Source organism: Oncorhynchus tshawytscha, linkage group LG10 (genome assembly GCF_018296145.1).
Source record: "Oncorhynchus tshawytscha isolate Ot180627B linkage group LG10, Otsh_v2.0, whole genome shotgun sequence".
In the NCBI taxonomy this organism is placed as follows: domain Eukaryota; kingdom Metazoa; phylum Chordata; class Actinopteri; order Salmoniformes; family Salmonidae; genus Oncorhynchus; species Oncorhynchus tshawytscha.
In genome coordinates, this window is record NC_056438.1 from 45,172,476 (window position 1) to 45,185,168 (window position 12,693).

Genomic DNA, 12,693 nt, shown 5'->3' on the forward strand with positions numbered 1-12,693 from the left:
TTGTTTTCGTTGCTAGCGGTTTAAAATGTGTTCCATTGCTCGCCCTAATGAACATGACCCAGTTATCGATACCCTCCTATGATGAAGACTGTTTCCTTGGTAGGCCTAACTATTGCTTTTTGTTCAGGTCACATTTTTCAACCCTGTCATTGAGAGGCGGCCCAAACTGCAGAGACAAAAAAAGATATTCTCAAAACAGCAAGGTAAATCATTATTTTCTGAATATCATAGGGCCCAAAGTAGATTACATTTTGTTTGATATTCAACAGGAAGCATTCGTTTTTATTTCTATTAGTTTTTTCTATTTTCTTTAAAATTCTGTGTTCATTTCAGTTAGTTTTCAGACCTGATTTGCTTGTTTCTATTTAGTTAAAGTTGTATAAAAAAATGTATTTATATTTTGTTTTTATGTTATTTAGTGTTAGGGACAGAAAGCATGCCTGGGAGGTTAGGAAGAATTTGTGTTGTATAGTGTTATGTTTTTTTGGGAAGTCGCTTCTTCCAACTAGGGGGCAGTAATACAATGTGCAAGTGACGTCTTCATACTTCCGTTTCCTGTCAACTAATAGTTTGAATGGGCTTGATGATTATATCATAATTTGTGAAAACGCGGTCATTTTAAGATGTACAGTGCCTTCGGAAAGTATTCAGACCACTTGACTTTTTCCACATTTTATTACGTTACAGCTTTCTTCTAACATTTATTAAATTCAACAATTTCCTCAACAATCTACACACAATAGCCCATAATGACAAAGCAAAAACAGATTTTAGAAATGTTAGCAAATGTATTAAAAATAAAAAACAGATCTCTTATATACATAAGTATTCAGACCCTTTCGCCTCCCGAGTGGCGCAGCGTCGCAGTGCTAGAGGTGTCACTACAGACCCTGGTTCAATCCCAGGCTGTGTCGCAGCCGGCCGTGGCCGGGAGACCCATGAGGCTGCGCACAATTGGCCCAGCGTCGTCCTGTTTAGGGCAGGGTTTGGCCAGCCGGGATGTCCTTTTCCCATCACACTCTCTCGAGCGACTCCTTGTGGCGGGCTGGGCGCATGCACGCTGACTTTGGTCGCCAGTTGTATGGTGTGTCAGGAAGCAGCGTGGCTTGGCAGTGTTGTGTTTCGGAGGATGCATGGCTCTCGACCTTCGCTTCTCCCGAGTCCGTACGAGAGTTGCAGCGATGGGACGAGAGTGTAATTACCAATTTGGATATCACGAAATTGGCGAGAAAAGGGGGTAGAAAATACACAAAACAAACAAGTATTCAGACCCTTTACTATGAGACTTTAAATTGAGCTCAGGTGCATCCCGTTTCCATTGATCATCCTTGAGATGTTTCCTCAATTGATTGGACATGATTTGGAAAGTCACACACCTGTCTATATAAGGTCCCACATTTAACCGAGCATGTCAGAACAAAAACCAAGCCATGAGGTCAAAGGAATTGTCGTGCCAAGACAAGATTTTGTCGAGGCACGATCTGGGGAAGGGTACCCAAAAACATTCTGCAGCATTGAAGACAAGAAGACCGTGGCCTCCATCAATGTTAAATGGAAGATGTTTGGAACCACCAAGACTTTTGCTAGAGCTGGCCGCCCAGGCCAAACTGAGCAATCAGGTGAGAAGGGCCTTGGTCAGGGAGGTGACCAAGAACCCGATGCTCACTCTGACAGAGCTTCAGAGTTCCTCTGTGGAGATGGGAGAACCTTCCAGAAGGACAACCATCTCTGCAGCACTCCACCAATCAGGCCTTTATGGTAGAGTGGCCAGACAGAAGCCACTCCTCATTAAAAGGCACATGGCAGCCCGCTTGGAGTTTGCCAAAAGGCACCTAAAGACTCTCAGGCCATGAGAAACAAGATTCTCTGATCTGATGAAACCAAGATTGAACTCTTTGGCCTGAATGCCAAGCGTCACGTTTGGAGGAAACCTGGCACCATCCCTACGGTGAAGCGTGGTGGTGGCAGCATCATGCTGTGGAGATATTTTTCAGCTGAGACTAGTCAGGATCGAGGCAAATTAACGGAGCAAAGTACAGAGAGATCCTTGATGAAAACCTGCTCCAGAGCAGTATTTCATTTTTTTTATACATTTGCAAAAAATCTAAAAAACAGTTTTTGCTTTGTCATTATGGGGTATTGTGTGTAGATTGGGGGGGGGAACTATGTAATCAATTTTAGAATAAAGCTGTAACATAACAAAATGTGGAAAAAGTCAACGGCTCTGAATACTTTCCGAATGCACTGTATATCAAATTATTTTCATGTTTGTGGATGAATTTTCTTCTGCCAAGATGCCTTTTATTAACGGCCCAAGTGCAGTCAAAAACATGATTTTCTTGTGTGTTTAAAAAATATATATTTCCACACTCTGCAATTGGAATAATGTGGGCAATTCTTGAGAAATTGCTTATTTTTACAATTTTAATTGAAAACAATTAAGGTCCTTACCCAGAAATGATTTAATATTGATATTAAAATGGCTGCGTTTTTTGAAAACTATTCAAAAAGCCTACAAAAGTTCAAAAACTACAAGGCTACTTCCTGGTAAATTACGACACTTTCGTAGGGTATACACAAGGGGTGCGCTCAGCAGAACGCAACGTTTTGGAACGTTCCGATAGAAATAGCCTATGTAGAACAAACCTGTCTCTTTGACATGTAGAACAAGGAATCACATCAGCTTTATTCATGGCATTTCAATCTGCAATGTTTGAGAATGTTTGGCATCTGAACGTAGCCACGGTCAGGTGAGGTTGAAATGATAAATTCAATCTCAATGTGACTTGGATTTAGAAGGATTAACACAGGGACTGGTGCAAAACAATGTGGCGGAAGGATGCTTTCTCTCACCCATGTTTACACCAATGAGGTATGGGGGTTTACACCAATCCAATGCTTTTTAACTTTAGTAGTACATGTAAGAAGAATCAAGTTAGCTACCCAGCAGATTTTTTTCCCCCCTTGATAGCTAGTGATAGTGAAACATCACCATCTCCTGGAAGCATTTACCTGCCAGATTCATTAGCTTGTGAAACCCCTTTAGAATTTTTTGCCAAAGCCGAGGTGGGAAAAAACATAACATAATTGTTTTTATTTTTGTTCGTTTTTGGAGTCGAAGGTAATAGTTTCAGTGTGGTTTTAGTTTTTCAGACAGGTTTGTTAATAATTTGATATTAGATTACTAAATCATTTTTTTTCATGACTACTTTTAGTTTACTAGAATAACCTTGGCCCAAACAGAGAGAAACGTTATATGTTTTTATGGAACACATACATCCATTTCACTCTACTCTGAGAAATCATACAGTTGTTTTCGTTGTCCACTTTGGATGGTTTAATGAGGTATTTTACACTAAATATAGGTAATCAAATAGTGGTGAGGTGATTATCTCCATGGTCACTCGGGGTCATAAGGTCATGCCCTGTAGGGGTGTTGTGAGGATTAGTGTTCCCCGTCCGGCTTTGTGACGGGTCTTGAGGTTAGTGTGTCACTTACCTATCCTGCGTTCCCTCCTCAGGGAAGACGTTCCTGCGTGCTCCTCAGATGAACATCAACATAGCCACCTGGGGCCGCCTGGTCAGAAGGGCCATACCTACAGTCAGCACTAACTCCTACAGCCCACAGGTCCCTGAGATCGGGCCCAGCAGTCTTCCGGATTCTCCAACACCCACCAGGTATATATAGAACAGGCGTGAACGATCACACACATAGACACAAACACGCACATAGGTCCAACAGACTGCGCTTGGCAACCTGGGCCACACACACACTGTCACATCCCTTCTTAAAGTCTTTATCCCACATGCAAACAGGTGTGGAATGCAGACATGTACAGTGCCTTGCAAAAGTATTCAGACCCCTTGGATTTCTTCACATTTTGTTACAAAAGTGGGATTAAAATGCATTTAATTGTCTTTTCTTTTTGTCTACAATCTACACAAAATACTTTGTCAAAGTGGAATTTATTTATTTATTTAAATCATATCTTAAATATAGTCGTTGCATAAGTATTCAGCTCCTTAGTTTAGGCAAGCCAAAATTGGCTCAGGAGTAAAAGGTGGCTTAAACAAATCACATAATAAGATACATGGACTCACTCTGCGTGAAATAATGGCAGTTGACTCGTGTGGCTCAGTTGGCAGAGCATGGTGTTTGCAACGCCAGGGTTGTGGGTTCGATTCCCACGGGGGACCAGTATGAAAATGTATTAACTCACCACTGTAAGTCGTTCTGGATAAGAGCGTCTGGTAAATGACTACAATGTAAAAAGTATTGGATTTCAAGCAAAGATTAAACCACGAAGACCAGGGAGCTTTTCGAGAAGCCTCATAAAGAAGGGCAGTGATTGGTAGATCGGTAACAATAACAAATCTGACATTTAATATCTCTTTAAGCAAGTTAATAATTTTGCAGTGGATTATGTATTAAACCACCCAGAAACATCAAAGACACCTTCTGAACTGAGCCGCAGGACAGGAATGAAACTGCACAGGGATGTTACCATGAGGCCATTGGTGATTTTAAAACAGTTAAATGGCTGTGACGGAAGAAAATGTAGGATCAACAACATTGTAGTGACTCCACAATAATGATCTAAATGAGAGAGTGAAAAGAAGAATACAAATATACACAATAAAAAATATATTCCAAAACATGTATTGTATGCAATAAGCCGCTAAAATAATACTGCAACAAAAACACAGCAAAGGAATACACGTTTTGGCTTAAATGCAAAGCCTTATTTATGGGCAAACACAACACATCACTGAGTAACTGCTATTTTCAAGCATTGGTGGTGGCTGCATCATGGTGTGGGTATGCTTGACATTGGCAAATACTGGAGACTTTTTCAGGATGAAAAGAAACGGGATGGCGCTAAGCACAGGCAAAATCCTAGAGGAAAACCTTGTTCAGTCTGCTTTATTCCAGAGACTGGGGGAGGAATTCATCTTTCAGCAGGACAATAACCTACAACACAAGGCCAAATTTACACGAGTTGCTTTCCAAGAAGACCGTGAATGTCCTGAGTGGACAAGTTACAGTTTTGACTTACATCTGCTTGAAAATCTATTTTGATAAGAATTATGGACAAATATTGCACAATCCAGGTGTGCAAAGCTCTTTATAGACTTACCCAAGAAGACTCACAGCTGTAATCAATGTTAAATGTGGATCTAACATGTATTGGCTCAGGGAGCCAAATACTTATGCAATGACTATTTAACATTTCTTCCAATTTTACATTCAAGTATTTTGTGTTATTTGTTGACAAAAAAAATGAGAAATACATTTGAATCCCACTATGTGAAGGGGTCTGAATAATTTTGCAAGTCACTGTATTCCTCTGTAATTAAGATGTGGCACCTTCCCTTCCAGTGACATTAGTGACCCGTTGGTGACCAAGCTGGACTTTGACAAAGAGCCCACCTCGGGACCCAAGCACTACCCTTTACCCGCGGGCATCAGAGAACCACTGGCACAGGATAACAAACTGCCCGACAAGGAGGAAGTACAGGTACGGACATGGGGTTACCACGGAGATGCCCGATTTAGAGGAAGTAGTGACTCGTCATATTTGGTAATGGTCATCCCAGTTCAAGTGAATTAAAACTTGAAACAACTGTCAATGGAAACCTGAGTCGTGTTCAGTAAAATAACAATACAAATGCTAAACGGGGGATGTACTGAACCTGAACATTTTCCATTGCAAAGCATTTTGCTACAGTTTGCCATACTGAACACAACCCCACTGCCCCATCCTCCTAAGAAGTGAGTTCTACCTTTGCAGGATGCACTGGCATCGTTTGACTTCCTGAACAAGAGGAACAGCATAGCGGTGAAGTCGTTGGACCTAGACAGACGAGACAATGTAGTAGAGCCGGAGATCCAGCCTCCAGACCTGGAGCTCACAGCCATACAGAATGACACAGAGATAAGGTAGGGCTCACTTAACAACGTGCATGTTTGGGAGAACGACTACGTTGCAGTTGGACAGCGCAGAATCACTCATCTACAAATCACCTTGCGTCCCAAATAACTAGTCCGTATGTGATCAAGATCAGCGATTCTGTGCCTCTCTTAAAACTGGTCCTCTCAAATAGGCTGAATATCTGCGACTCCAATGCTGTTTGGGGAGAAACTCAGATGCATGCATGACTTGCTTTTAATTGGTTTTGGATTGGTTACAGTCAATGTATTGGGGCAGTGTGTTTTGCCCAGCTTCCACGAGAATGTGTATGATTTCCTTGGGGCTTTATTGAAAGCAATAGTTTGTATTTTTCCATGTAATATGATATCTACCTCCATTTCCAGGGAAGAAGAACAATTTCAGTTTAGTCTCAACGACTTCAAATGTGTTGCAGTCCTTGGTCGTGGTCATTTCGGAAAGGTACATAGTACACACCCAACCCATTTCTCAATCCTTTTTTTACAGCCCTTCTAGAGAAATGAGCTGTTTCTGAAGAGGGAATAAAAACTAGCTTTCCTAAAATGTCTCCTCTCTTCCCCCACTCCACACAGGTATTGTTAGCTGAGTATAAAAGCACGGGAGAGATGTTTGCCATCAAAGCCCTGAAGAAAGGAGACATTGTGGCTCGTGACGAGGTGGACAGGTAAGGGGCTCAACCTGAGCACTTAAACCAATTAGGCCTGATACTGATGCCTTTTTAACTGTTTGCTGAGCGTAACAGGTTTAGCTTTGTTCAACCCTGTTATTCAGTTCAGAGTTGACTACGGCTTTTGGGTTTTGGACATCACCTTCAAACAGCCGGAAATACTCTGACATACTCTGACAGTATGATTAGTAGTAATATAGTGATCAGTAGTATTTTTGTGTTCTTTTTGTGTTTATTTTTTATTTTTATGGATAGTCAGTTTTCTTGTGTTACATACAGAACCCTCGTATTTTCTAACAGCCTTCAAAGAATGTCAGAAATTCAATGTGTCCTCACAAATATATTCCTGGAAAAATCCATCAAACGTTTCTAGAGACTGACTTGGAAGACATTTTCTCTGATGCAAACGGACAGATTTTATTTTTAGGCCCGGTGGGGGTTAGTAACAGAAATGTACTGATGTGGTAAATTGAAACATCAGCTTCAAACAGCCGGAAGTACGATATTTTTGGTTATTAAAATTATATAATGATTCTTTGCTTGTTTTGTCACCTAAACTGAAATTAGGCGAACATTTTAGAATTTTAGCAATCATGTAATGGCATGATTATTGCTCCTATAACAGTTTGATGTTTTCCACCTGGCCAATAAGATATTAGCTTAGCTTTCTGACCAAGAGTTTGGGCTGATTTATTTTCTGGTCCTCTGTAAGCTCAGTTGTTAGGGCATGGCTCTTTCAACGCCAGGATAGTGTGTTTGATTCCATGTGGCACCTATACGTAACATGTGTGCACGCATGACTGTAGGTCGCGTTAGGATAAAAGCATCTGGTAAATGACTTAATCTATATTATGCATTTTCATTTCAGGAATTGATTTACACAGGGGATTTGAGTAGCATTGAATTCCTTTTGTAATCTAAGAAGAGCCTTGCTCAGGTATCAGGGGCTTACGTCTTTGTTTCTCTGACTTCCTCCCCTAGTCTGATGTGTGAGAAACGTATCTTTGAAACGGTGAACAGCGTGCGCCATCCGTTCCTGGTCAACCTCTTCGCCTGCTTTCAGACGCAGGAGCACGTGTGCTTCGTCATGGAGTACGCTGCCGGGGGAGACCTGATGATGCACATCCACGCTGATGTCTTCTCCGAGCCCAGGGCCATGTGAGTGACACCAGGGTCCTGTTCATTTACATTTCAGTCATTTAGCAGATGCTCTTTTTCAGAGTGACTTAGGGTTCAGTGCCTTGCTCAAGGGCACATTGTCAGATTGTTTACCTCTTTTTTTTTTACCTTTTGGTTACTGGCCCGACGCTCTTAACCACTTGGCTACCTGCCGCCCTGTTCATTAGGCAGACAACTTTTTGATGCAGAGCGACACAGGGAGGAGCTACCTGAATTTTGTCCAATAAGAACACTGAATTTCATTTTCCTTTTGTAAAATTTTTTGCTACAGTGCACCTTACTCAATATACAAATATTATGCAAAGCAACCCATAAAATCATGACTTGCATTTGTAAAATGACTTGACTTGCACTTTTGTTTTTTTTTTTTGGGGGGGGTTTAAAGGCTCACTTTCTTTGTGAACACTGAAGTTGCTGCACCGAGATTATCTTCAGTTCCCCCCCTCACCAATAATGCTGTTGGCTTTGAACTAGTATCTCAAGTGCTGACCCACATATCCAGTGTCTTGTATTCTACATCATATTATAATAGTTTATATATTACAAAGTGGATTCTCTCCTGATTTCTCTGATTCTTTGCTGACTCCAACTGTTTATTTTTTTTCTTGTCTTTGGTAGATTTTATGCAGCTTGTGTCGTATTGGGATTACAGTTTTTACATGAACATGAGATTGTGTACAGGTAAGCATATTTCCATTCACTGGGTGAATATATGCTCTGATATAACATATATCGATGGTGATTCTCGTGATTCTGTTTCACTTTCAGAGATCTGAAGCTTGACAATCTGCTATTGGACACTGAGGGCTATGTAAAAATTGCTGACTTTGGCCTTTGCAAAGAGGGTAAGTGGGACAAACACAACCTCAACTTAATGTCACTTTTCCAACACCATTGAATGTCAAAATACATGTATAATAACCTACATCTGACTCAGTCAAAACCTTAACTCTAACTAAGACCTCTGCTGATCTGAACCGTATGTTGGTGTCAAACGTACATGCCTGGTGGCTCCCGACTGGTGCAGCAGTCTAAGGCACTGCATCGCAACACTAGAGGCCTCACTACAGATCCGGGTTCAATCGGGAGACCCATGAGGCGGCGCACAATTGGCCCAGCGCTGTCCGGGTTAGGGGAGGGTTTTGCCGGCAGGGATGTCCTTGTCCCATTGCGCTCTAGCGGCTCCTTGTGGCTGCCGGGCGCATGCACGCTGACTTCAGTTGCCAGCGGTATGGTGTTTCCTCCAAAACACTGTACAGGTGCGGCTGCCTTCCGGGTTAAGCGATTAGTGTGTCAAGAAGCAGTGCAGCTTGGCGGAGTCGTGTTTCGGAGGACACATGGCTCTTGACCTTCGCCTCTTCCGTGTCCGTACGGGAGTTGCTGCGATGGGACAAGAATGTAACTACCAATTGGATATCATGAAATTTGGGAGAAAAAGGGGTAAAAAAAAGGTACCCCAAAAAAACTATATATATATATCTCATTTACATGTCTGGGTGTAAAGTTTCTGTACTAAACATGTTTCATGGTTATGTGTATTCTGGCAGGAATGGGGTTCAGGGACCGCACCAGTACGTTCTGTGGCACGCCAGAGTTCCTGGCCCCCGAGGTTCTGACGGAGACGTCGTACACGCGTGCTGTGGACTGGTGGGGTCTGGGGGTCCTCATCTTTGAGATGCTGGTTGGAGAGGTAAGTGGGTCTCACCTTCACACCTGTCACATGGTTACCTACTCAGTGTTATGACTGGTCAATACTTTGTCAGCTCTGAACAGAACATTTTAGAATCTTGGCATTGAATTGACAAGATTATTTAAAAAAAAATGTTTTTGCCTTTATCACAATTGTCATGACCTTTCTAATATTATATACATAGCTGGTCTGGTCAGTACATTCCATGTAAAAGAGAAAATATATATATATATATATATATATATATATATATATATATGTCATTGACTGTATGTGGGGGGAAAACAACTTTTTTTCCTGCCCCAGTCTCCATTCCCTGGAGATGATGAAGAGGAGGTGTTTGACAGCATCGTCAACGATGAAGTCCGCTACCCAAGGTTCCTCTCAACGGAGGCTATCTCCGTCATGAGAAGGGTGGGTTTCGGATCCCTTCAAATTGATCCTAATGAAACACAACACCTCAAACTACTGCTATCGGAAAGTGTGAAATGAGAAGAAACAAAAGACTGTTGCGTCATTGAATTACAGCTTCAATGTTTATTCTACTTTCTAATGCTCTTTTTGTTTGTAGCTTTTGAGGAGGAGTCCAGAAAGACGTCTGGGGGCAGGAGAGCGAGACGCAGAGGAAGTCAAAAAACATCTGTTCTTCAGAGTAAGTAAAGAATGTTCTACTTTCTCATATTTAATGTCTTTCAACATTCTAAACACAGCCACAATTTTAGGCAATGAGGATACCACAAAATGACATATGAAGTTTCCTGTTCATGAGACTTGCCTAATCTTGGTTATTGTCGCAAACAGTTTTTCTCATGAGGTAGATGATACAGTACAAGTCTATCCTGAGAGTTGACATAAATTCACTATTTCCTCACCCATTTTCTCTCTCCCCCCCAGAATATGGATTGGAATGGACTACTGGCCAAGAAGGTTAAGCCACCATTTGTCCCGACCATCCAGGACTCCAACGACGTCAGCAACTTCGATGACGAATTTACCTCAGAAGCGCCCATCCTGACCCCACCCAGAGAACCTAGGGCGCTCAGCGGGGACGAGCAGGACATGTTCTCTGACTTTGACTACATCGCAGACTGGTGTTAGCCCCCCCCCTCCCCTCTTCTCCCTCCTCCAAATGTGTTGAACAAACACACACTGTGAACCAACCAACACAGCGCTGACTGACTGTAGCTCACCATTTTTAAAACACCTCTTTTCCAAACCAACGTCGCAAGACGGGAACAAACGGCGCACTGCCAATTAAAGACCCTCCCGCTCCCACAACTGAACCCTCGAGGTTATTCTTTAACAGAAAGAGAACAACATTTTTCTTCTCTTTAGAAACTTCAAGGGGAAAAAGAGTGAGGCCTCCAGCGCATGTCATGTCTATTGTCTGACCACTGAGAATGTTGTCAAGTGAACTCTGTCAAAGGAAATGCCGGCAATATAGCCGTGATATTGAATAACATGATTGTTACGTTTTTTTGATCATGTACAGAATAGTATCCCTCTGTATTTTTAACAAGTCCTTTCGCAAGCCCACTGCCATAACTAAATGACATATCTCTCTGTAAGGGTTAACACATGTGCCATGTTGTATATCGGAATTATGAGCGCTTTGAGCATTTTATCACTGAACCGTCACTTAAGGTTAAAGACAACAAACATCTTGACTACTACTGCCTCGTCACTTGAAACCCAAGGAAGGTCTCCTTTTTGGTTTATCCTGGTCTTTCTCTCCCCCAGCTGTTTTTTTTCTTATTTAAAGATGCCTTAAAATCTTCCTGTTTTTCTACCCAAGCTTAGAGCTATGTCTAAGAATAGAGCCCAGGAAACGTTTCTTTTTAAACGGATGATCATGACACAAAAGCAGTGCGTCCAGTGTTAGTCCTCATGGTATTACAGAAACTCGTGTACTGTGCCCATGCCAGTTTTACATGAGCGTTAACTGTACCGTTTTTAAGGGTTTCTTTATGTAGTGCTGTATGGTTGTTGAAATAGACTATCATTATTGCAGTGGAACCGTTCTAGACTACACAGCATACCACAAATCAAAGGAGACGGCACCGTTTTAAACGTGATCATTTGTAAGGAGCACACACACACTACGGAGACCTATCCTGACATGGCTCCTTCTGGTGGATTCCTAGCACCAAAAAAGCAGTGGCCATATGTATCAAGCGTCTCGGAGTAAAGTGCCGATTTAGGATCAGTTTTGCCTTTAGGATTCCAAATCACTTTATGTGGGACCTGATCCAGAATCAGCACTCCTACTCTGAGACCCTTGATATGTACGGCCCCCCAGATCTAATTCTTGAGGGGTAACAATGTGTTCAGCTAGCAATGTTGTACTCGAGGGCAGAATCGATTCCTCTAGCATTTCTTACAGAGTTTGTCAGTTCCATTCCAATCGAAGCCGAGAGTGAATTTAGTATTTCTGTTGACTTTCCATTCACTCCCCGAATTGACCGAGTTGAAATGGAATTGATCCCAACCTCGATACTGCAAACATTCTCTTAACTGAAGGAGATACAAGAGCAAGGAGATCTCGCAGCCTGCAATGATTGGACATGGTCAAATGGTGGATCTGAAGTGACTGATACAGTACAGCTGATTACCAAAACCCATCCCTCCAGTCTTGACAGTGGGACTATGGAAAACCGTGATGGGTGAAGTTGCCTCTTGGTTAAAGTTAGGATTGGGTAAAGGGGACCTAATCCTAGGGGAAACTTTACTCTGGAGTGTAAACTAAACTCAGAGCCAGTTTGTGCAGACAATATGTAAATGAATCACTACAAGGGAGGGCAGGGTATATTTTATATATGTGTACACACAATTAAGCTGAACGTACTAATTTTATCAAGATATTTTTTAATTATCTATGTTTAGCGTAATTATGAAAAAAGATTGTACAGTTTTTTTTGGGGGGGGGGCTGTTTGAGCATGTTACAGACATACAAACCTTTTTTTTAATGGTACACCACATTGAAGTTACACAAGACTGTTGAACCTGGTGTATAGAAGCATTTTGCAGTCGTCGTTTGTCGCCATATCATGAATGCACAAATTAAACGCCGTTAGAGTGGTGCTACTTCCTTTGCATGTCGTATTCCATTGGTGTCAGCACATCACTCACACAACTCTGCTGTCTTCGCTTTAAGAATCTCCTGTAGAAACTGGCCATCAACATACTATGGCAATCCACTGTCCAT

General features: G+C 41.9%; 1 protein-coding gene across 3 annotated transcripts in view; it reads left to right on the forward strand.

Moving 5' to 3' along the window:
• LOC112260268 (serine/threonine-protein kinase N2) overlaps nt 1–12,577 on the forward strand; it is a 48,476-nt gene extending 35,899 nt beyond the window's left edge. For 2 of the 3 annotated variants that reach the window (XM_024435236.2, XM_024435235.2), the window contains exons 10-22: nt 128–203; nt 3,522–3,678; nt 5,381–5,519; nt 5,793–5,941; nt 6,317–6,392; nt 6,524–6,615; nt 7,600–7,776; nt 8,416–8,478; nt 8,566–8,642; nt 9,345–9,487; nt 9,794–9,901; nt 10,059–10,139; nt 10,382–12,577. In XM_024435236.2, coding sequence (XP_024291004.1) covers nt 128–203; nt 3,522–3,678; nt 5,381–5,519; nt 5,793–5,941; nt 6,317–6,392; nt 6,524–6,615; nt 7,600–7,776; nt 8,416–8,478; nt 8,566–8,642; nt 9,345–9,487; nt 9,794–9,901; nt 10,059–10,139; nt 10,382–10,585 — 1,542 coding nt within the window. In that variant the 3' untranslated portion in view covers nt 10,586–12,577. The remainder of the gene's footprint in view (nt 1–127; nt 204–3,521; nt 3,679–5,380; nt 5,520–5,792; nt 5,942–6,316; nt 6,393–6,523; nt 6,616–7,599; nt 7,777–8,415; nt 8,479–8,565; nt 8,643–9,344; nt 9,488–9,793; nt 9,902–10,058; nt 10,140–10,381) is intronic. The other variant, XM_024435237.2, reaches the window with a different exon arrangement.
• The last annotated feature ends 116 nt before the right edge of the window (nt 12,578–12,693 follow it).